The 24,775-nt window shown below is 43.4% G+C and overlaps 2 protein-coding genes across 2 annotated transcripts; both read right to left on the bottom strand.

The window, feature by feature from the left end:
• Positions 1–3,230: 3,230 nt before the first annotated feature.
• LOC307063624 (PRAME family member 8-like) lies at positions 3,231–6,104 on the bottom strand (the record flags this gene model as incomplete). Its single annotated transcript, XM_079719851.1, has 3 exons — positions 3,231–3,789; positions 4,800–5,372; positions 5,818–6,104. The coding sequence occupies 3 exons, from the start codon at positions 6,102–6,104 to the stop codon at positions 3,231–3,233; spliced, it is 1,419 nt and encodes a 472-aa protein (XP_079575977.1).
• A 79-nt stretch (positions 6,105–6,183) lies between these two features.
• LOC307063615 (PRAME family member 8-like) lies at positions 6,184–24,292 on the bottom strand (the record flags this gene model as incomplete). Its single annotated transcript, XM_079719840.1, has 5 exons — positions 6,184–6,237; positions 13,210–13,273; positions 21,578–21,943; positions 22,965–23,537; positions 24,006–24,292. The coding sequence occupies 5 exons, from the start codon at positions 24,290–24,292 to the stop codon at positions 6,184–6,186; spliced, it is 1,344 nt and encodes a 447-aa protein (XP_079575966.1).
• Between the last annotated feature and the right edge of the window lie 483 nt (positions 24,293–24,775).

Here is a 24,775-nt window from a genome sequence, read left to right as displayed (position 1 = left end):
TAATGCTCATTGTTTGTTTGTTTTTGGCCGCGTCAGGTCTTAGTTGCGGCACTTGGGATCTTCCTTGAGGCACACGGGATCTTTCGTTGCAGCGCAGGCTCTTTGCTGTGGCGCACAGGCTTCTCTCTAGTTGTGGTGTTCAGGTTTTCTCTGTCTAGTTGTGGCCCATGGGCTTAGTTGCCCTGCAGCATGTGGGTGGGATCTTAGTTCCCCAACCTGGGCTCAAACCCGTTGTCCCCTGAATTGGAAGGAGGATTCTTTACCACTGGACCACCAGGGAAGTCCCAATGCTCACTGATTTTTAAAATCAGTTTTTAAGTCCTATTTGTTTTGAGACTCCAAACCAAGTTAAACACTTTTTAAAATCCACATGCATTCTTTAAAATACTAAATTTCCTTTATAGTTTTATAAGAACATTTATATCTTTAATATTTAAATGAATCACAGCACAATTATTTAGTCAACTAGCATTTACATAACAGCAGATTAAAAAAAAAAGTACTGAACCGTGCTGTGCTGTCTGCCAAACAGGTCAAATTTATATCCTCTGGCCTGATCAACCAGCAGGTGGTCTACGAGACTTGAGGCTCAGAATGTCTATAACTAGAGATGAATCCAATCACTCCTATGTCCACACCCAACCCTCCCTGTACTGGCTACTAGAGCAGCTTGGTAAATCATGATTCATTGGTGGCCACATGTAAATGCTGAGACACATTTCATGTCCTGGGTTTGTTCTCCTCCCCTGTTGTAAGGAATAGAGGGTAAGCTAGAGGGATAAAGAATCCTGGGAGCTTCTGCTATGAAGGAAAAGACTCATTTAATAATGTCTTACTGTTTGCCAGGTTGGGTGCCAAGCCTACAAGTGCATCATCTCGTTGGATCCTACAAAAATCCCAGAAACTAAAAAAAAAAAAAAAAAAATCCCAGAAACTAGGTTTGTAACATTGTCTTTCTTTCACAAGAAAACTGAGGTTTTACCTAAGGTCCCCCCAATCCTATATCCCCTCCCTTACTGAGTCAACAGCACCAGCTCCTGAATCCTCAGCAGGGAGCTTTGCTGTGAATGCCCTTTGTTAGGGTCACTATGATGGTTAAATTTTTTGTGTATGAATATTGCTGTGCAAAAAAATGATGGTAAAAAATGAATTCTGGATGAGGGTGTTTCTGGAAGAAATTAACATTGGAAACAATACACTGAGTGAAGAGATCTGCCCTCATCAATATGGGTGGGCATCATGCAATCCTTGGGTTCTGCATGAAACAAAGAGGGCACATTCTCTCCTTCTCTGTCTTCTTACCCATAAACATCAAACCTTCTGGCTCTCAAGCTTCCATACCGTGAAACTTAAACCAGCGGTCCCCTGGTTCTCAGGTCTTTGGCCTCAGACTTGGAGTCACACCCTCCGCTTACCTGATTCTCAGCCTTAATCCTCAGTCTGAGTTATACCACTGGCTTTGTTGACTCTCTAGTTTACAGACAGCAAGCTGTGGGACATCTCAGCCTCTGTAATCAGGCAAGCCCATTCCCATAATAAATCTCCTTTAATATATATACAGGTGACCCTGGAAAGCACTGGCTTGAAATGGTCAGATTCACTTACACACAGAGTTTTTCAAGAGTAAATATAGTTCTACAGGATCTAGTTAGTGGAGCCAAGGGTGTGGAAATGAGGATATGGAGGGCAGACGATAAGTTATATGGGGATTTTTCAACTGAGAAGGGGGTGGTAACCCTCGCTGACACATTGCTCAGCAATCAGATGTACACTGTTGGTTACTCAGGAGAACCCTGACAAATACAGTCTTACCACAGGCAGGGAGGTCACATACACCCACAAGTGTTTTGTTATACATTATACATCCTGATTATCTGATGGCAAAATATGCTATCTAGTCTTCCCTGATGGTGAGACATAGGAGGTTTTATGGGAATAAATTCAATCTCTCATTGATATAATCTAGCCCCTGAAAGGATATAATTTTTTTTAATTCATTAATTAATTTATTTTTTGTTGTGTTGAGTCTTCGTGGCTGCTCTCGGGCTTTCTCTAGTTGCAGCGAGCAGGGCTTCTCATTGTGGTGGCTTCTCTTGTTGTGGAGCTTGGAGTCTAGGTGCACAGGCTTCAGTAGTTGTGGCACACGGGCTCAGTAGTTATGGCTCGCAGGCTCTCGAGTGCAGGCTCAGTAGTTGTGGCACATGGCCTTAGTTGCTCCACGGCATGTGGGATCTTCCTGGACCAGGGCTCGAACCTGTGTCCCCTGCATTGGCAGGAGGATTCTAAACCACTGCTCCACCAGGGAAGTCCTGAAAGGATATAATTTTTAATGAGGTATAAAAACACTAAAACCATGTCACATGCCTGTATGATTTTAGTAGTTGGCTAAAAGAAATTTGTATAACTTCCCCAGTCCAACTGGATTAATTCAGGAAGGACCATTACTCACCATGGGTCCAGAGGTTCAGCTTATCTGCAGTGTGGATGACCCCTTCCAGAACTGGGAGCCATGCCTTGTGCTGTAAAGCCCATTCCCCCCACACTGAAAAGCCAAGAACTGAGAGTTATGGACCCACCAGGAGAACCATGAGGACTGCTCATGTCCAGGGTCATGGCCTGAGCCAGCAGTGAGGCCCTGCCAAGAGCTCTTCACTCCAGTGGTTCACTGGCCACTGAGTATGTTCCTCTTTGTGTGTATTAACCCACTAAACAGCCACAGAAATAAGCAAGGAAGTAAGAGATGCTCCAGACTAAAGAACTGGTGGGAATGGTAAGATTAGAGATTATAGACAATTCAAAGCCATTTTTTTCTTCCATCAGTATCTGGAGATTCCTGCGGTATAAACTGAGAAATCAGGATAATACAGCATGGAGAGCAGCAGTCAGTTCACACTGAAGGTCTCTTTATTGCTGACCATTCATTTACAACCATCTACCCAGGGATAACTCCAACACGTGGGTCTCAAGACTCAATCCACCTCCAGAAATTTAGGTTCATATTTCTGACTCTATAAGACACATCTCCCCAAAAGGCCTATTATCTGTCAGAGTCAACTTTTCCCTCTGCATTCCTGCACCCCCCTTCATCACTTTCTCTTCTCCCATTCACATTGAGCAGATGTCTGAAACCATGGGTCTGTTTTCCCTTCACGATGGAACTATGTCCTAGATTTCAGTTTCCAAGTGCTCAGAAGAAAGCTTTTAGATGCACCCAAGTAGTTAGGGGTATTTCAGCAGTATATGATGGGCTGGGGATGATAGAATGTGTTATCTCCACAGTGCAGACAGGGGCTGGAACTAATCCAGATGATCCTGGGACGTCCTAAGACTCTCAGAATCTCAAACAGCTCAGCCAGACACTGGGAAAATCTTCTCAGTTGGAGGATCCCCTGAGAGCTGTAACTCTCCTGAGGGACAGGATACAGCTCTTGACTTAAACTGGGCAGCCCGGAGGTGTGTCGCAGCAGCTTCTCCATGATGGCCATGGAGAGGAGGTTTCCACGCAGGCTGAAGAACGTGAGCTGGGAGCAGTGGCTCAGGGGTTGCAGGATGGTCTCGAGGTGAGAGTCCATGATCCCACATTGCTCTAAATACAGTTCCTGGAGGGTGGCTGCAACTTTCTCCAACAGAACCGGGAGGAGCTCAGGACTAGAGTAGGTCAGGGTGACGCCACTCAGATCCAGGCCCTTTAGCTGACTGATGTTCGGACACTGAGACAGATGGCTCAATTCTGAATCCGAAATGAGGCAGTGAGTTATTGCGAAGCTGTCCAAGGGGGTTGTCAGACACCTGGGGAAAAACAGAGCAATTAGGTCTTGGAAATCGAGGTGGAAGTTGACTTCAAGTAGGGAGACGAGTGACTTGCCCAAGCCCAAGGTGAGTCTGATCATCTGATAACCATCAATACCCAGAATGCCCAGTCTCATTTTAACCTGAGTCCTTTCACCTTCCTGTGTGACTGAGTCAAGTTGAAGGCTCTCTTTCATCATCAGTCAAGCAGAGAAAAACTTACTACACTTCTTATGAGGATGAACGAACATAATGGAGTACGCTAAAACACGCTCAGGGGAGAGCCTGACATCTTGTCTCAGTAAAGAGTGGGCATCACTGAATTTTAATAGTAAGATTCATACATAAAATGCTTCCTACTCAGGTTTCCCTCAGCCCATGTTTGGGCCACAGGCACGCATATCTCAGGCCAGGTAAGGCTTCTGGGTGATGTGCATAGTGGACCAACCAGGGCAAGATCTCACGACATCAATTGAGGTTGCCAGTCTGCAGGGGCTCAGTTACATTCCTGCATCATCTGAAAACCATCTACCAGTTTTTATTCTGCTTTAGGCTCCTGATCTATTATGATCATCTCCAGAATCACGCATTATCCATATATTAATTACCTTATCAGGAGCAAAAAACGACCTTTTGCAAACAGGGAATTTGAGACAGGCTCATTGTGGTCACAACACTGGTGCGCACAGAGCTTCCATTTAGAAATGCTCAGGCCTGATGGAGTTTTCCCTCTTCAATGCCCCCTTCCCTTAGTTATTTTCCTAATTCATCTAAACCAAGCTATCTCTTCCTAAAGAAGAAATCATATACCCACACCACTAGATCCTAACCCCTAGCCCATAGCTTCCTAGCAGGGTGTCCCTTTCTAGAGGCTCTGTCCCAGTTTGGGCCCCTACCTTGATTTGCGTGGTTATGTGATATCACAGTTCAGGATAGAGAAGCAAAAGGGACAGTGCTTTGGATATTCTAGTGTTGTGTTCGCTGTTACCTGGCCAATGGTGCACACTCACCTGAGCATCTGGTCCAGGCATCCTTCAAGTAAAGAGGGAGATTCCAGATGGAGATCCCGGAGGTGGTGCAGCCTGAGGAACTGAGAGGTAATTTGGACAAAGTGCTGCTCTTCCTGCTCCCCAATTGCAGACATGTGGATGTGGGAGAGAAGGAGTCTCTTCACTTTATTCATCTGGCCCAGGAGAGGAGCAAACATGGCCAGTGTGGACAGATGCCAGGTGCAATTCACTTGCACCTCCTGGATACAGTCCAGTTGCACCATACTCAGGACCTTCATAATATTTTCCATGGGAAATGAAAGAATCCTCAGCTTCTTACAGCACAGGTGTATGGAAGCTTTTCTCTGCTCTACCCACCTGAGGAGGTAGGTGAGGAATCCATCCAAGGTCCTTTCCTTGAGATGAAGTTCTATGAATACCTCCAAGGGAGCCACGGGCTGTTTTGTCCTTGACCTGTCCTCAGCCACTTGTGCCATCAGTGAGCTTGAACATCCATGGACACTGTATCCAGACCACATTCTCCAGAAGTCCTGGCTGGTATTCCTTAAATCCAGCACCCGCAGTTTGCACCTCCTGTGGGAAAACAGCAGATTGGCAGCTATGGTTTAAGATCCACACATAATGAAACCACAGTCTCAGCATTTAGGCAACATTCAGACTTCCCACCTGAGCTTTTACTTCGCATCTCTGACATCACCTGCTGTCTTGCTCTCTTCTTCCCTCTCTGGCTCACATTCCTCCATCTCCTTTCCCCTTCCATCCTTCCTGGCTTTCTACACCTATTACCCTTACGCATCCCTGGCTGAGACATGTACTTTCAGACTCCCCTACATCTTAGGCACTCATACACTGCTGGAAGACATTTCCCAAAATGAGCTCAGCAATGGCCAAGTCTCTGTGTTTCTTCATTGTCATCATCAGAAGCCTGCATTCCATCCCTTGTCCATCCACTCTCCTGACTTCAGCTTTCTCTTCAGGGCTCCCCAAAACCTTACTAGGCTACCTTGATCAGACTCACCTGGGATGATCTTTCTGTGCAAGCAGGATATCAAGCCCAGCCAGCACTGCTTGTAAGGTTCCCAGATGAGGTATCTTCATCAGGCCCCCCAGAGGCAGGCGGACAAAGGGCCAGGCTTGCACCATAGCCTTCAGGGTCTCACTGCGACTCCCATAGAATGCTTCCATGAACAGTGGGGGGAAGAGCTCTGTGGGCAGATCCTTCAGAGCCGTGATGGTCGAGGCCTCATCCCTCAGCAAGCTCATTCCCGCCAGGTCCAGGAGTCTCAGGGGGTTCTGGACACTCATCGTGACTCTGCTTCTAAAGGAATCCTGTGGAAACTTGCAGGGAACAAGGAATCTTTCTCAGGTTAAGCATGAGCACCCCTTACTCGGTCGCCCCACCTTTCAGAAGAACCAACTCAGAGCCAAAGTCACTGCTCTGGCAGTGGTGCAAGAGCCTCAGTTTAGCAGAATTCCACGCTGGGCTCAGTGGGCCCAAAGCCATAGCTTTGCCCTTGTGGGCACCAGAACAAGCTTCTCACAAGTACCAAGGAGGAAGAAACCCAACCACTCGTCCATCCATTTCCATTCACTGCTTTGCTCAGTTAGGTTGCATTGGGAAGTGGCTACCATGAGCCCGAAGGCTGACCCCAGTCTTTTTTTGGGGAAGCCTTTCAGACCACCACTTAGGGCCCTAAAACTATGGGAATAGGAGCATCTTGTGGCCCAACACAGTCTCCAATCTCAGTTTCCACAGTTAACTGCACTGGGAAAGATGAAGCAGATATGCCTAAAATGAATACCATTTGTGCAAACTAAATCTTTTTTTTTTTTTAATCTTTTGGCCGCACCACAAGGCATAGGGATCTTAGTTCCCCAACCAGGGATTGAACCCGTGCCCCCTGCATTGGGGGCGTGGAGTCTTAACCACTGGACCACCAGGAAAGTCCCTGTGCAGACTAAAGCTTTTTAATGTAAAAAATTAAAATTCCAAACAGATGTTTTCATTAAAAAATAAAATCTGGTTGGTTAAGAGATTTTTTTTTTTTTTTTTTTGCGGTACGCAGGCCTCTCACCGCTGTGGCCTCTCCCGTTGCGGAGCACAGGCTCCGGACGCGCAGGCTCAGCGACCATGGCTCACGGGCCCAGCCGCTCTGTGGCATGTGGGATCCTCCCCGACCGGGGCAGGAACCCGTGTCCCCTGCATAGGCAGGCGGACTCTCAACCACTGCACCACCAGGGAAGCCCAAGAGATTTTTAAATGATATAAACCAAAGTACAAATTAACATGTTTGGGATTAAGGCAAAATTACACTTAGAGGCAAAATCACACTTAGAGGCGAAATCAAAGCCTTACATTTGTACATCTGAAAAGAAAGAAAATCTCCCTGCCATCCATAGCTACATGCCATCATTCAAAACCTGCTGACCATAGATAAGATGAGAGTGTCTTTAGGTGAGGTCTGTAACTTACCAGCTCTGATGTGGCAGGGTGCTCAGACCTCAGATGGGGTGGAGAACCCAGGCAGTGACTCCAGAGAAAGAAGTTTCTGCAAATCTTCTTTGGTGCCTGAGGCTTTTATAGGCTTTTTAATCACATCTTCCTCCTTTGCAACTACTACCATCCAATCAGAAAGCGATGCCTGATTAGATTCAAGACTGTCCATCAGCTTAATCCTGATTGAATCTTTGCCTATAACCAGATGAATTGATTGAATCTGGTATTCATTCAGGAGGAAATAAATGGGGGGAGGGGATTCAAGGACTCAATCATTGATTCACTGCACAAACATTGATTGAGTTTTACTAATAGGGTCAGTTATAGCCAAGGGTGTGTGACAGGGAAGAGATTATTGGTTCCTGACATTGAAAAGATAAAACAAAACTTGAAAGCATCATTGTTGGGGAATCTTTGGCCAGATCAACTTAATCAAAATGTCCCACAATTAAAGCAACTTCAAAAACACATTGGGGTCATTCCCAAAGGAAACAACATAAACTCCTATCTGTATCAAGTTGTCACTTAGATTTTACATCAGAAACATAGCAGATCATGAGCCTATTCAGGGAGCAAGGGAAATGCAATTGGAGATGTTCATGGTCCCCCAGGCTAAAGTCAGGGCTCCTCTGAAAGAAGTCAGGTCAAAATCACAATAAGGAGTAAGGGTGGGGAGTGAGCAGTGTGGAGTAGGCCTTCCTAAAGGCACCCTTTGAATGACCCAAACAGTGTGAAATATTTTTTTTCTCTCTTGGGGAAGAGGGAGACTAAACGACTTTTCTCTTGGTGGAGTTTAGCAATGAAAAAGGGAAACAGTGTCATGTTTGGGGTGTTTCCTTACAGAAAGACGGGATCAGCACAGCAAACTGGCATGAAAAGACTAAATCTGAGAATGTGAGCAGAGGGAGAGGCTGGGAGCCCTGGGAAGTCAGACATTTCCAAGACTGAGACCCCTGAGGGTGGGCACTGTGCGCTGTTTGGGAACTTGGACCCAGGGGGAGACATGGGCGTGGATAAGGTGCACCAAACCCTGTCCTCATCGTGGTGGCTGCTACCAGTAAACATTTTCTTTTAGGTTCTTCCCACAGAGGCCGCTCCCCGATGGCAATTAGCCACAGCCTTTGTCCAGGACCTCTGGCAGCTGAACCACTACCCCATTGGCTCCTGTCCAAGTATATGTTGATAATTACTATTTCCTCAAAATTAAGAAAGTTCAACGCAAGTTCTGATCAAAGTGACACCATTAGGCACAGAAATAAAATTTTTTTCTTCTCATATTTGTGAACAAACACTGTTCACAAATACCAACACCTTTCCCTACAAACTTCAGAAGCTATATTGGGTGTTTAATGATCTGCCACAGTCAGGGATGACTCCCACCTTGGGTTTCATCACATGGAGTTTTTTTGCAGTTTCAGTGTGCAAAGAAAGTGTGACCCTCCCTCCACCCCTAAGAGCTCTTCTTGCCTTCCTTTCCTCCATTCACTGTGATGTCCAAGTAATTCAATTATAAAACTGCCAAAGAAGGCTAGGAGTTTTGAAGAGTGTTCTCTGCCTTGGTATCTTTCCAGAAGATTACTTTCACCACATTTCTGCTATGGGTATAAATAGCCAGCCTTTGCATAAAATTGGGGTAAACTGGATTGTACTCAATTTTAACTCCCAGGCCACCAAACCCCTTTATTAATAAGCTGCAATAGAGTGAGATTAGTAACAATGATAATCATAAACCTCTCTGTTTATTGAACACAACGTGGTGAGCAATGGTGTCAGCACTTTTTATCCACTACCTCAGTTAACCTTCACAGGAAATGAAAGGTTCACTGCTCTTTTCCCATTTTTAGGCTGGTGGATTCAGGTGTGGGCTTGGGAGAGAAACCTGCCCACTTCCACACTGTGAATAATTGGTAGATTTCCTCATGTGAGGGGTACCGAAGGCCCCCCAAGTTGTCAGACAACCTAAGTGGTAGGAAGGACTGACTGACGGACTTCAGGTTATGTCAGTGTAAATGGGCAAATAGCAGAGTCCAAGCCGGGGATGTTTCTATAGGATCACAGCTTCTGTGAGATCCAAGGAGCTATGAGGGGTCAAAGTGTTGGAATGTTCTAGAAAAAAGCCCAGACCTCTCCCTTTCCCCTGGGTAGAGTGTAACCTCCTCTGTCCACATCCACTCAGAGCCTCTTTGCTCAGGGGACACACTGAGCATCGAGGAGGAGGGAGCACAGGTGCCTAGAGGTGTCATCCTTCCCACTCAGTTCTGGGCCCAGCAGCACTCCCAGGGTCAGGTGAGGAGCCTGGATTTCGCATTTCTACCCTGTCTTGATTCCCTGTCTTCATGACCTCATTTGCAGCCCAGGTCAGAGCAGCCCTCTGAACCCATCAGGGGCACGTCCTGTCCTGCTTTTCCAGTCACAGGATCTCAAGAGGGATTCCAAATCATTGCTCCAGGGTCTTTGTTCAGGGGTTTAGAATGTTTCTGTGCATCCAGTTCCCTTTCCAGGATGAAGAAACTCGGCAGTCCTCTCTTTCTGCAGCCCACCAACATCACCTCTTCTAGAAACTGGAGCCTGGCTACAATGCTGGGCCCCCCTTCTACTGGGATCAGCAGAAATCAAGGAATTCTGCTTTAATTCCTCTGAGTTATTTTGGAGTTTATGACTAACCCCAAGGCATAGAGTTCCCCACTGCTCCTCTGGATCCACTGAGGCACCCAGAAATGCTAGGGGGAGACCCCTCCCAAGTTACAGAGGAGGATCTTGACTCTTCTGGTCTTCCTAGAGGTGACAGCTGATGGGAGGCCCTGGGGACCAGTCCCCTGCAGAGGCTCTCCCCTCCGTGGTTCTCTTGTTCCAACCCTTGATCTGACAAAGTTCTCCTCAAGCCCAGTAAGTCTTTTTTCTCTCCCAACTCAGATTCCTTCTTGCCCTGAGATGTCTTGTCCTCTCTGCCTTTTTTAAAGTTCAGGTCTCTGTGTTGGCCTTCCTTGCCCCCTCTAGTTCTCAACAGGCTCTGGTTCCACTCTAGATCCACTAATAACTTGCTATAAACAAGGAGCTGTTGCTCTTTCTTCCTCATCAATAAAGGTTTGATGAGAACATTACCCTGGGTCCAGGCAATTAATCCCGAGGGACAGGTTTGTAGAGACATGGTGGGTGGGGAGGATGTCTGGGACCCTCTCCAGGTGGGATTGGACCATGGGGACTGAAGGAAGGAAGAGGGAGAGGGCAGAGAATTTCCAGAGGATCTGCTGTAGGGCCCAGAATGAGGGGGGAAAAGAGAAATGGCAGCTGAGCAGGAGACCATGTCCTCTGGCACTCACAGGGCTGTAATCCCTTCAAGACTTGGGACTTGTGTCTGAGGCCATTGGGAGCACTGAGGGCCAGTGCTTGGGGCTGGGAGTTCCCAAGAGACTGGATTTGCTTGGCCTGACCTGCCTTAGGCTCCAGTGGCTGCCCCTACCTCCAGCCCAAAGTCACAGGGTCTGTCCAATGGACAGTCTGGAGAGAGAGGGTAAATAGCACCCATTCTTGATGCAAAGATGGCACGCAAGTTAGGTGGGAAGTGGAGGGTCCCCGTCTTGGTATTTAGGCCAAGGAAAGGGATGCTCTTTGGAAATTTTGCCACTTAGTGTCGTCACTCAACACAGCCTCCATACTTTGAGAATTGTGCTTTTCAGGAGGAAATGAGAAAGAAGGAGGTCCGACACTGTGTCTTTGTCATCCAAGTGACACCAGATTGTCTACTTTGACCCATAGAAAGGTCATGGGAAATAAAAGTCAAACCAGGATCCATTGCTTGCCCAGCACAAATGAAGGAGGAGCGCAGGGACGACCTGCAGTGGCCTCAGGGGCACTGGCCTCCCGTTTGTGGGAAAACTCCTCTAATGACCGGGTTGAGGACAGCAGGAACCCATCGAGGTGGGGACTCTGTGGGCACTTTCACTAGGAAGTATCTAGCGCACATGACAGCCCCTAATACCCAATACTGCCTCCTCACTCCTTTCTACTTGATCCATTTAAATGTACTTATTTATTCTTCATATAACTGAAAAGTTTTACCCTTCTCCCCATTCCCCCTGGCTGAGTGCCTGGCAACCACCATCTTATTCTCTGTTTCTGTGAAATTGTTCTTTTCTTTTTTGACTCTACATATAAAGATTCCATATAATAGTTGTCTTTTTCTCTCTGGCTTACTTCACTTATCATAATGCCCTGCCGCTTTATCCATGTTTTCACAAATGGCAGGATTTCCTTCTTTTTATGGCTGAATAATATACCATTATGTACATATACCACCTTTTCTTTATTTATTCATCCATCAAAAGACATTTATGTGTTTCCATATTGTGGCTATTGTGAATAATGCTGCAATAAACACGGGTGTTCAGTTATCTCTTCAAAAATCGAAGACACACACAGTGACTATAGTTAATAATATAATATTGTATACTTGAAATTGCTGAGAGTAGATCTTAAGCATTCTCACTACACACACAAAAAGAATTAACTATTAGGTGATGGATGTCATAATTATCCTGATCTTGGTAACCTTTTCACAATGTATATGTGCAATAGATCACATCATCATCATTGTGCAATTTAAGTATCTACGATTATATTTGTCAATCATTACTCAATTAGAAAAATGTATTTACTTAGTATTTAGAGTGTGCCAACTGCTACTCTGGGTGTCGGGGAACCATCCAATGAATGTGACCCACTCTTATGTTAGGTCACATGTACAGACCTTACATTCTATTGAGGTAGGCAAAAAACACATAAGCTGAAAAATAAATTTAATACAAGCAGAGCTGTACCTAGACCACAGTAGTGCAGGAGGGTGAAGGGATTAAAAACGCCACCCCCCTAATGTGCCACATTGGTATGCATATTTTTGGAGCTATAGACGATCAAGACACAGCCAATTGAAACAAAGAAAATCTTTTCCCTCTCTCTGCACTACCTAAAAGAATTTAGAAAGGGGTCCTGGCCAGAGAGAGAGTTATTACCAAGAGACAACTTCATCTGAATGACATACCTGTATGGCTGGACAAACATCTAATTACCAAATACCTGCTCTTCTGTGAATCACCCTCCTCCCCTTTGAAGCCTGGGGCCCCTCTCGCATTCTGTGTCATGAGATCACACATAAGCCTCCATTGCTTGGCTTCTCCTGGGGTCTCACTGTGCTTGTGGGACTCCTGAACTTTCCCAGTTAAACTTCTTTTTTTCTTGTGTTAATCTGTCTTATGTCAACTTGATTATTAGATCAGTTGAAGAAAGTAGAAGGTTAGAGGAATTATTCTTCCCCAACAATAATAAAAATGAATGTGCAAACTGAAACTACAACACAATCTTAATAATCAGTAGAAAAAAATATGATTATCCTCTGACATTTAAAAAATTTAAGAACTCTTGGGCTTCCCTGGTACCGCAGTGGTTGGGGGTCCGCCTGCCGATGCAGGAGACACGGGTTCGGGCCCCGGTCCAGGAGGATCCCACATGCCACGGAGCGGCTGGGCCCGTGAGCCATGGCTGCTGAGCCGGAGAGGCCACAGCAGTGAGAGGCCCGCGTACCGCAAAAAAAAAAAAAAAAAAAAATTTAAGAACTCTCTTGCTGTGATTATGAATATACAGATAAATAAAAACTAGTAAACTACCATTGACTTAGCACACTGTAATTTAAGATGTTGAGAATTAAAGTGTTTTATTTCCTTGTGAGAAACTTATCAGGCGTAGTGTGAGCAGTGACTGCCTTCTTCTCATAACTGATGACAGGACGTCGGCATCTTTTCTATGTTTTGTAAATTGTCATCCTCCTTACTAAGTTTGTATCAGCCTCCCACATTTGATCCTTTGGACTTCCAATGTCATGAAATTCCCCAAGAGTTCTGTGAGTGTGAACTTTCTGACCAGTGTCACCTCGTCTGGGGCTTCTTCATTCTTTTCTTCACACACTTTCCTCTTTACTGCATCTCTGGGAGATACGGGGTGTGAGCCTGAGAGGAAGAGAGGCCATGGAGAGAGGGGATACCCTGACTGGTTCAAGGTCACACGTGGGAAAATGGAGGGAGAAGGGTCTGGATCTACCTGCATTTTATCCACATGAGGCGCCTCACCAGTGCAGTTTGGCTCCATTTGAAGGAGAAAGGTCCTGGAGCAGCAAGTCCCTGGAACAGCAGATGGGAAGCATTCCTAAGAGTATTAATATGGTGTACCTGATCAAAGCTGGTTTCTGTTTCCCGGCAGAAACTCACAGGACCGTGGGGATCAAGGACCAGATTGACCAGGGAGTTGGGAGGAGTTTGTTCTCCTTGGGCTGGGAACCCAGGGGATCAGGGTAAGGATTGAGGCCACACCCACTGGACTCTGGATCTCTGGAAGGGAGAGGATGAGACGCTGAGACCAGGGCCCACACCAGGGCCTGCAGTGCAGGTGAGCCCTTTCCCTCTATCAGGTGCAGAGTCAGAGAACAGCTGGTTCTGGGGTCCTCACATATTCCTGTGTCCCTCCTCTAGAGAAGTCTCAGCTGCAGGACAGCTGCACCTATCCCTGTGCAGGAGAGGGCCCCAGCACACACCTGGGTGCAAAGTCCATAGGGGACCAGAGGCATTTGGCAGTGGGTGGGGGAGCGCAGAAGAGGTTGTCTCCCTGGCGCTTTCCCCTCCCTTGAGTTCACGGCAGGTTTCCTTCCCTCCAAGTCCTCCTGGGATTCTTGCACCTGGAAGTCAGGCAAGGGTCAGCCAAGGTCCAGTGTGGAGGAGAATTCTACTCAATATTCTTTCATAACCTATATGGGAAAAGAATCTGAAGAAGAATGGATATATGTATATGTGTAACTGAATCACTTTGCTGTACACCTGAAACTAGCACAATATTGTAAATCAACCATACTCCAATATAAAATAAAAATTATATTACAGAAAAAGATGAACTGCATAGTAGTAAATTATGTCCCAATAAAGAGTATATATTTTTTAAATGAGACACTTCATGTTACTTTTTAAAAAATGTTATCTATCTATCTATCTATCTATTTATTTATTTATAGTTTTGGAAAACATAACAGCTTTTGGTAAAAATGTGTTGTTTATGTCACGGGTTGGTATTGTTATGCATAACTGAATTGATAAATGAGTTTTAAATATTTCCCATTGTAACTAGCATGACAAATATTGATAAATATAACCCAGATACTCAAAAGCTCTTTAGGATCATCGATATATTTTTAAAATATAAAGGCATCTTGAGACTGAAAATTTGAGAACAGTCGCTCTAGGAAGAAAATTTACCAATAATGAAAGCAGTGGTTTTTCCCTACTAGTGAGAAAAGTGAGGTTTCTTTCCCCCTTATACTGTTATTTAATCCTGCACACACCATCCAAGCACGCGTGTTATGGTCTGTGCGGTGAGGGTGAGCACAGGATGGTACAGCCACACTCTCTCTACTGCTTCTCCGCTGGCTGTCATAGTTTACACAGCTAAGCCAGTCAGACATGCAAATATTTGTGGGTTTTTTTTTTCTTTTTCAGTGTAAAAGCCCTGTCTCCTTATATTTTTTTTCATTTTTCTTTTGGCATATTTTCCTAGAAGAAATTTTCCAGTTTTATTGAGGTATAATTGACCTATAACATTGTATTCCTTTTCCAGTGTACAACATAATGATGTGACATGTATACACTGTGAAATGATCGCCACAAGAAGTTTAGTTATCATACATCACATCACATAAATATAAGTTTTTTTTCTCATGATGAGAATTTTAAAGATCTACTCTCTTAGCAATTTTCATACACAACATACAATGTTTTTAACTTTTATCACTGTGCTATGACAGACACATTACATCCCCTTGACTTATTTATTTTGTAACTGGAAGTTTGTACCTTTTAACCACCTTTATGTCTTTCCCCATTAGGTCTTTCTTTACTTATTTCACTTAGCATAATGCCATCACAGTCCGTCCATGTTACCGAAAGTGGCAGGATTTCTTTCTTTTTTATGGATTTATGGCTGAAAAATATTCATATATATATATAAATATATACATTCATATTTTCTCCATCATCCATTGATGGACCCTTAGATTGTTTACATGTCTTGCTACTGTAAATAATGCGTCAGTGAAACTGTGGCTGCAGATTTTTTTTGAGATACTGATTTCATTTCACTCATATATATACCCAGAAGTGGAATAGCTGGATTATATGGTAGTTGTATATTTAATTTTCTGAGGAACCTCCATACTGTTTTCCACAGTGACTGCATCAACTTACATTCCCAGCAACAGTGTTCAAGAGCTCCCTTTTCTCCATGTCCTCATCAACTCTTGTCTTTAAAACAGCCGTTCTAAATGTTCTGAGGTGATATCTCCTTGTGGATTTTTTTCTCTTTTTTAAAATTTTTATTGGAGTATAGTTGATTTGCAATGTTGTGTTAGTTTCAGGTGTACAGCCAAGTGAATCAGTTATACATATACATATACATATGTCCATTCTTTTTCAGATTCTTTTCCCATACAGGTCATTACAGAGTATTGAGTAGAGTTCCCTGTGCTATACAGTAGGTTCTTATTAGTTATCTTTTTTATATATAATAGTGTGTATATGTCAATCCCAAGTTCTAATTTATCCCTCCCTGCCCCTTTCCTCCTTAGCAACCTTAAGTTTGTTTTCTACATCTATAACTCTATTTCTGTTTTTAAAATAAGTTCATTTGTACCATTTTTTTAGATTCCACATATAAGTGATATCATATGATATTGGTCTTTCTCTGTGTGACTTACTTCACTCAGTATGACAATCTCTAGGTCTATCCATGTTGCTGCAAATGGCATTATTCGTTCTTTTTTATGGCTGAGTAATATTCCATTGTATATATGTACCACACCTTCTTTATCCATTACTTTATCAGTGGACATTTAGGTTGACTCCAGGTCCTGGCTATTGTAAATAGTGCTGCAATGAACACTGGGGTACATGTGTCTTTTCGAATTATGGTTTTCTGCGGATATATGCCCAGAAGTGGACTTGCTGGATCATATGGTAGCTTTATTTTGAGTTTTTAAGAAACTTTTATGCTGTTCTCCATAGTGGCTATGCCAACTTACATTCCCACCAACAGTGTAAGAGGGTTCCCTTTTTTCCATATCCTCTCCAGCATTTATCGTTTGTAGATTTTTTTGATGATGACCATTCTGACTGGTGTGAGATGATACCTCATTGTAGTTTTGATTTGCATTTCTCCAATAATTAGTGATGCTGAGCATCTTTTCATGTGCTTTTTGGCTATCTCTGTGTCTTCTTTGGAGAAATGTCTATTTAGGTCTTCTGCCCATTTTTTGATTCAGTGATTTGTTTTTTTGATATTGAGCTGCATGAGCTATTTGTATATTTTGGAGATTAATTCCTTATTGGTTTCTTCATTTGCAAATATTTTCTCCTATTCTGTGCATCGTCTTTTCATTTTGTTTATGGTTTCCTTTGCTGTGCAAAAGCTTTTAAGTTTAATTAGGTCTCATTTCTTTATTTTTGCTTTTATTTTCATTACTTCATGAGGTGCATCAAAAAGATCTTGCTTCTATTTATGTCAGAGGGTGTTCTACCTATGTTTTCCTCTAAGAGTTTTATAGTATCAAGCCTTACATTTAGTTCTTTAATCTATTTTGAGTTTATTTTTGTGTATGGTATTAAGGAATGTTCTAATTTCATTCTTTCACATGGAGCTGTCTAGTTTTCCCAGCACCACTTACTGAAGACACTGTCTTTTCTCCATTGTGTTGATATACTCTTGCCTCCTTTGTCATAGGTTAGGTGACCATTGGCACATGGGTTTATCTCAGGACTTTCTATCTTGTTCCATGGTTCTATATTTCTGATTTTGTGCCAGTACCATACTGTCTTGATTACTGTATCTTTGTGTATAGTCTGAAGTCAGGGAGCCTGATTCCTCCAGTTCCGTTTTTCTTTCTCAGAACTGCTTTGGTGATTTGGGGTCTTTTGACTTTCCATACAAATTGTAAGGTATTTTGTTCTAATTCTGTGAAAAATGCCAGTGGTAATTTGATAGGGATTGCATTAAATCTGTAGGTTCCTTTGGGTAGTATAGTCATTTTCACAATATTGATTCTTCCAATCCAAGAACATGGCATATCTCTCTATCTGTTTGATTTCTTTCATCAGTATCTTATAGTTTTCTGAGTACAGGTCTTTTGCCTCCTTAGGTAGATTTATTCCTAGGTATTTTATTATTTTTGTTGTGATGGTAAATGGGATTGTTTCCTTAATTTCTCATTCTGATCTTTTGTTGTTAGTGTATTGGAATGAAAGAGATCTCTGTGCATTAATTTTGTATCCTGCAACCTTACCAAATTCATTGATTAGTTCTAGTAGTTTTCTGGTGGCATCTTTAGGATTCTCTATGTATAGTATCATGTCATCTGCAAACAGTGACAGTTTTACTTCTTCTTTTCCAATTTGTATTCCTTTTATTTCTTTTTCTTCTCTGATTGCCATGGCTAGGACTTCCAATACAATAAGAGTGGTGAGAGTGGACATCCTTGTCTTGTTCCTGATCTTAGAGGAAATGCTTTCAGTTTTTCACCATTGAGAATGATGTTTGCTGTGGGTTTCTTGCATATGGCCTTTATTATGTTGAGGTAGGTTCCCTCTATGCTCACTTTCTGGAGAGTTTTTATCATAAATGAGTGTTGAATTTTGTCAAAAGCTTTTTCTGCATCTATTGAGATGATCATATGGTTTTAATTCTTTAATTTGTTAATGTGGTGTACCACATTGATTGATTTGCATATATTGAAGAATCCTTGCATCCCTGGGATAAATCCCAATTGATCATGGTGTATGATCCTTTTAATGTGTTGTTGGATTCTGTTTGCTAGGATTCTATTTTGTTGAGGATTTTTGTGTTTATGTTCAACAGTGATGTTCATTTGTAATTTTCTTCTTTTCGTAATATCACTGGTTTCGGCATCAGGATGATGGTGCCCTGTAGAATGAACTTGGGAGTGTTTCTTCCTCTGCAATTTTGTGGAATAGTTTCAGAAGGATAAGTGTTAGCTCTTTTCTAAATGTTTGATAGAATTCGCCTGTGAAGCCATATGGTCCTGGACTTTTATTTGTTGGAAGCTTTTTTTTTTTTTTTTTTGTATGCTCTTATTTATTTATTTTTCGTATTGCACCAATATTTACTTTAAAAATGGTGCTAACCATTTTTTTAAATATCTTTATTGGACTATAATTGCTTTACAATGGTGTGTTAGTTTCCGCTTTATAACAAAGTGAATCAGTTTTACATATACATATGTTCCCATATCTCTTCCCTCTTGCGTCTCCCTCCCTCCCACCCTCCCTGTTGGAAGCTTTTTAATCACAGTTTCAATTTCATTACTCGTGATTGATCTGTTCATATTTTCTATTTCTTCCTGGCTCAGTCTTGGAAGATTGTACCTTTCTAAGAATTTGTCCATTTCTTCCAGGTTGTCCATTTTAGTAGCATATAATTGCTTGTAGTAGTCTCTTATGATCCTTTGTATTTCTGTGGTGTCAGTTGCAATTTCTCCTTTTCCATTTCTAATTTTATTGATTTGAGTGCTCTCCCTTTTTTTCTTGATGAGTCTGGCTAAAGGTTTATCAATTTTGTTTATCTTCTCAAAGAACCAGCTTTTAATTTGATTGATCTTTGCTATTGTTTTCTTTGTTTCTATTTCATTTATTTCTGCTCTGATCTTTATGATTTCTTTCCTTCTGCTAACTTTGGGTTTTGTTTGTTCTTCTTTCTCTAGTTGCTTTAGGTGTAAGGTTAGGTTGTTCATTTGAGATGTTTCTTGCTTCTTAAGGTAGGAGTGTATTGCTATAAACTTCCCTCTTAGAACTGCTTTTGCTGCATCCCATAGGTTTTAGGTTATGTTTTCATTGTCATTGTGGTATTTTTTGATTTCTTCAGTGAGCTCTTAGTTATTTAGAAGCATGTTGTTTAGCCTCCACGTGTTTGTGTTTTTTTACAGTTTTTTTCCTGTAATTGATTTCTAATCTCATAGTGTTGTGATCAGAAAAGATGCTTGATATGAGTTCAATTTTCTTAAATTTACCAAGGTTTGATCTGTGACCCAAGATGTGATCTATCCTGGAGAATATTCCATGTGCACTTGAGAAGAAACTGTATTCTGCTGCTTTCTGATGGAATGTTCTATAAATATCAATTAAGTCTATCTGGTCTAATGTGTCATTTAAGGCTTCTGTTTCCTTATTTATTTTCTGTCTGGATGATCTGTCCATTGGTGTAAGTGGGGTGTTAAAATCCTCCAGTGTTATTGTGTTACTGTGAGTTTCCCTTATTATGGCTGTTAGCATTTACCTTATGTATTGAGGTGCTCCTATGTTAGATGCATAAATATTCACAATTGTTATATTTTCTTTTTGGATGGATCCCTTGATCATTATGTTGTTTCCTTCTTTGTCTCTTGTAACAGTCTTTATTTTAAAGTCTATTTTGTCTGATACGAGTATTGCTACTCCAGCTTTCTTTTGATTTGCATCGAGTATCTTTACCATCCCCTCACTTTCAGTCTGTATGTATCCCTAGGTCTGAAGTGGGTCTCTTGTAGACAGCATATATACGGGTCCTGTTTTTGTATCCATTCAGCCAGTCTGTGTCTTCTGGTTGGAGCATTTAATCCATTTACATTTAAGGTAATTATTGATATGTATGTTCCTATTACCATTTTCTTAACTGTTTTGGGTTTGTTTTTGTAGGTCTTTTTTTTTTCTTCTCTTGTGTTTCCTTCCTAGAAACGTTCCTTTGGCATTTGTTGTAAAGGTAGTTTGGTGGTGCTGAATTCTCTTTTCTTTTGCTTGTTTGGAAAGCTTTTGATTTCTCCGTGGAATCTGAATGAGATCCTTGCTGGGTAGAGTAATCTTTGTTGTAGGTTTTTCCCTTTCATTTCTTTAAATATATCTTGCCACTCCCTTCTTGCCTACAGAGTTTCTGTTGAAAAATCAGCTGATAACCTTATGGGGAATCCCTTTGTTATTTGTTGCTTTTCCCTTGCTTCCTTTTTTTCTTTTTTTTTTTTTTGCGGTACGCAGGCCTCTCACTGTTTGGTCTCTCCTGTTGTAGCTCACAGGCCTAGTTGCTCCAGGGCATGTGGGATCCTCACAGGCCAGGGCTTGAACCCGTGTCCCCTGCATTAGCAGGCAGATTCTCAACCACTGGGCCACCAGGGAAGCCCTAATTTATTTTTTAATACTGAACTGTAGAGTCCTGCTTGCCAAACTAATTTTTATCCTCTGGTCTGATCTACCGCAGGTGGCCTAGGAGAACTGAGGCTCAGAATGTCTATCACAAGAGATGACTCTGATCTCTCCTATGCCCTCCCCATGCCCTTCCTGCCCTGACTGAGACATATGGACCCACAAGGAGAACCATGAGGGCTGCTCATGTCCAGGGTCATGGTCTGAGTGAGCAGTGAGGGCCCTGCCAAGAACTCTCATTCCAGTGGCTCATTGACCACTGAGTATGTTCACCTTTGTGTGTATTAACCTACTGAGCAGCCACAGAAATAAGGATGGAAGAAAGAAATGCCCCAGACAGAATAAAGAACTTGCTTGAATGGTAACATTTCAGATCACAGACAACTCAGTGCCTTTTTTTTTTTTTTTTCCATCAGTAACAGGAGTTTGCTGAGTTATAAACTGAGAAAACTGAATAATACATCATGGAGAGCAGCAGTTAGTTTATACTGAGGGTCTCTTTATTTCTGACCATTTCTTGACAAAATCCACCCAGGGAGAACTCCAACATATGTGTCTCAAGCTCGAATCCACCTAAAGAAATTTAGATTCATATTTCTGACTTTATAGGACACATGTCCCCTAAAGGCCTCAGAGTTAACTTTTCCCTCTGCAATCCTGCACCCTCGCTTATTCACTTGTTCTTTTCACATTTACATTGAGCAGATATCTGAAACCCTGGGTCTGTTTTCCCTTTATGATTCAACTATGTCCTAGATTTCAGTTTCCAAGTGCTCAGAAGAAAGCTTTTGATAGATGCACCCAAGTAGTTAGGGGTATTTCAGCGATATATGATGGGCTGGGGATGATAGAATGTGTTATCTCCACAGTGCAGACAGGGGCTGGAACTAATCCAGATGATCCTGGGACGTCCTAAGACTCTCAGAATCTCAAACAGTTTAGCCCGACACTGTGCAATTCTCCCAGGTTGGAGGATCCCCTGAGAGCTGTAACTCTCCTGAGGGACAGGATACAGCTCTTGACTTAAACTGGGCAGCCCAGAGGTGTGTCGCAACAGCTTCTCCATGATGACCATGGAGATGAGGTTTCCACGCAGGCTGAAGAACATGAGCTGGGGGCAATGGCTCAAGGCAGGAAGGATGGCCTCAAGATGGGAGTCCATGATCCCACACAGATCTAAGTACAGTTCCTGGAGGGTGGCTGCAACTTTCTCCAACAGAACGGGGAGTAGCTCAGGACTAGAGTAAGTCAGGGAGACGCCACTCAGATCCAGGCCCTTTAGCTGACTGATGTTCGAACACTGGGACAGCTGGCTCAAGTCTGAATCCGAAAGGAGGCAGTGAGTTATTGCAAGGTTGTCCAAGGGGGTTGTCAGACACCTGGGGAGAAAAAGAGGAATTATGTCCTAGAAACTGGGGTGGAAAGTGAACTTAAGGTGGGAGACAAGTCATCTGCCCAAGGCTAAGTTTGGTCTCACCATCTGATAATGATCAATACCCAGAATGCCCAGTCTCATTTTATCCTGATTTCTTTCACCTTCTTTGTGTGACTGGATCAAGTCCACAGAACCTTGAAATCTCTCTCTCCTCATCTGTCAAAAGGGTACAACATACTCCACTTTCTTTTGAGGATGAATGAAGATAATGGAATGCGTTAAAACATGCTCAGAGGAGAGCCTGACACCTTGTGTCAATCAAGAGTGGGCATCACTGAATTTTAATAGTAAGTGACATACCTAAAATTCTTCCTACTCAGGCTTCCTTCAGCCCATGCTTGGGTCACAGGCACCCATAACTCAGACCAGGTGAGGCTTCTGGGTGACATGCATAGTGGACCAACTTGGGCAAGATCTCACAACATCAGCTGGGGTTGCCTGTCTCCAGGGTCTTAGTTACATCCCTGCATCAACTGCAAACCATCTTCCAATTTTTATTATCCCTTTGGCTCCTGCTCTATTACCATCATCTCCAGAATCATGCATTATCCATATATTAAGTACCTTATCTAGAGCAAAATCAACCTTTTACAGACAGGGAATCTGAGACAGGCTCAATGTGGTCACAAAACTGATGAGCACAGAGCTTCCATTTAGAAATGTTCAGGCCTGATGGAGTTTTCATTCTTTAAGGCCCCCTTCCTTTACCTATTTTCCTAAGTCATCTAAACAAAAATATCTCTTCCTAAAGAAGAAATAACATACTCACACCACTAGATCCTAACCACTAGTCCATATCTTCCTAGCGTGGTATCCCTTTCCAGAGTCTCTATCCCAGTTTGGGCCCCTACCTTGATTTGTATGGTTATGTGATACCACACTTCAGGATAGAACAGCAAAGCGGACAGTGTGTTTCACATTCTAGTGTTGTGTTCACCATTACCTGGCCAGTGGTGCACACTCACCTGAGCATCTCATCCAGACAGCCTTCAAGGAAGGAGGGAGATTCCAGATGGAGATCCCGGAGGTGGTGCAGCCTGAGGAACTGAGAGGTAATTTGGACAACGTGCTGCTCTTCCTGCTCCTCAAGTGCAGTGATGTGGATGTGGGAGAGAAGGAGTCTCTGCACATTACCCATCTGGCCCAGGAGAGGAGCAAACACGGCCAGGGTGGACAGATGCCAGGTGCAATTCACTTGCACCTCCTGGATACAGTCCAGTTGCACCATACTCAGGACCTTCATAATATTTTCCATGGGCATTGAAAGTATCTTCAGTTTCTTACAGCACAGGCGTATGGAAGCTTTCCTCTCCTCCACCCACCTGATGAGGTAGGTGAGGAATCTATCCATGGTCCTTTCTTTGAGGTGAAGTTCTATGAACACCACCACGGGAGCCAAGGACTGCTCTGCCTTTGACCTGTCCTCAGCCACTGGTGCCATCAGAGTGCTTGAGTACCCATGGGCCCCATCTCCAGACCACATTCTCCAGAAGCCTTGTGCAGTATGCCTTAAATCCAGCACCTGCAGTTTGCACCTCCTGTGGGGAAACAGCAGATTTGCAGCGATGGTTTAAGATCCACACATAATGAAACCACGGTCTCAGCATTTAGGCAGCACTCAGACTTCCCACCTGAGCTTTTACTTCACATTCCTGACATCACCTGCTGCCTTGCCCTCTTCTTCCCTCTCTGCCTTACCTTCCTCCATTTCCTTTTCCCCTTTGATCCTTTCTTGTTCTCCACTTCTGGTACCTTCCTTCTAGTGATGCTTAAGCATCACTAGAAGGAGGTGAGGCATGTACTTTCAGGTTCCCTTGCATCTTAAGCACTCCTACACTTCCAGAAGGCATTTCCCAAAGTGAGCTCATCAATGGCCAAGGCCTCTGTGTTTCTTCATTGGAATCATCAGAAGCCTCTGGTCCATCCCTTGTCCATCCACTCTCCTGACCCCAGGTGTCTCTTCAAAGACTCCCCAGACCCTACCAGGCGACCTGGATCAGACTCACCTGGGACGATCCTTCTGGGCAATCAGGATATCAAGCCCAGCCAGCACTGCTTGTAAGGTTCCCAGATGAGGCTTCTTCATCAGGCCCCCCAGAGGCAGGCGGACAAAGGGCCAGGCTTGCACCATGGCCTTCAGGGTCTCACTGCGACTCCCATAGAATGCTTCCATGAACAGTGGGGGGAAGAGCTCGATGGGCAGATACTCCAGAGCCATGATGTTTGAGGCCTCATCCCTCAGCAGGCTCTTTCCCGCCAGGCCCAGGAGTCTGGGTGGGTTCCAGACACTCATTCTGACTCTGCTGCAACAGGAATCCTGTGGAAACTTGCAGGGAAAAAGGCATCTTTCTCAGTCAAGCATGAACACCCCTTAATCTCTCTTCTCACCTTGCAGAGGAACAAACTCATAGCCAAATCACTGCTCCAACAGTAGTGGAAGAGCCTCTGTTTAGCAGAATTCTACTCTAGTCTCTGTGGGCACAAATCCATAACGCTGCCTCTACAGGAACCAGAGCAAGCCTCCTTCCAAAGAGGTAGAAAACCAACGACTTGCCCATTCATTTCCATTCACTGCTTTGCTTAATTGTATTGCACTGGGAATTGGGTACCATGAGCCTGAAGTCTTACCTTAATCTTTTTGGTGAAAACTTTTAGAAAATCACTTAGGTCCCTAAAACTATGGGAATAAGAGCACCTTGTGGCCCAACACAGCCTCCATCCTCAATTCCCACTGTTAACTTGGACTGGAAAAGATGAAGGACATACCCCTAAAATG

Source organism: Hyperoodon ampullatus (genome assembly GCF_949752795.1).
Source record: "Hyperoodon ampullatus genome assembly, chromosome: 2".
In the NCBI taxonomy this organism is placed as follows: Eukaryota; Metazoa; Chordata; class Mammalia; order Artiodactyla; family Ziphiidae; genus Hyperoodon; species Hyperoodon ampullatus.
Note: the sequence above shows the minus strand (reverse complement) of the source record. Positions and strands in the feature narration are given on the sequence as shown.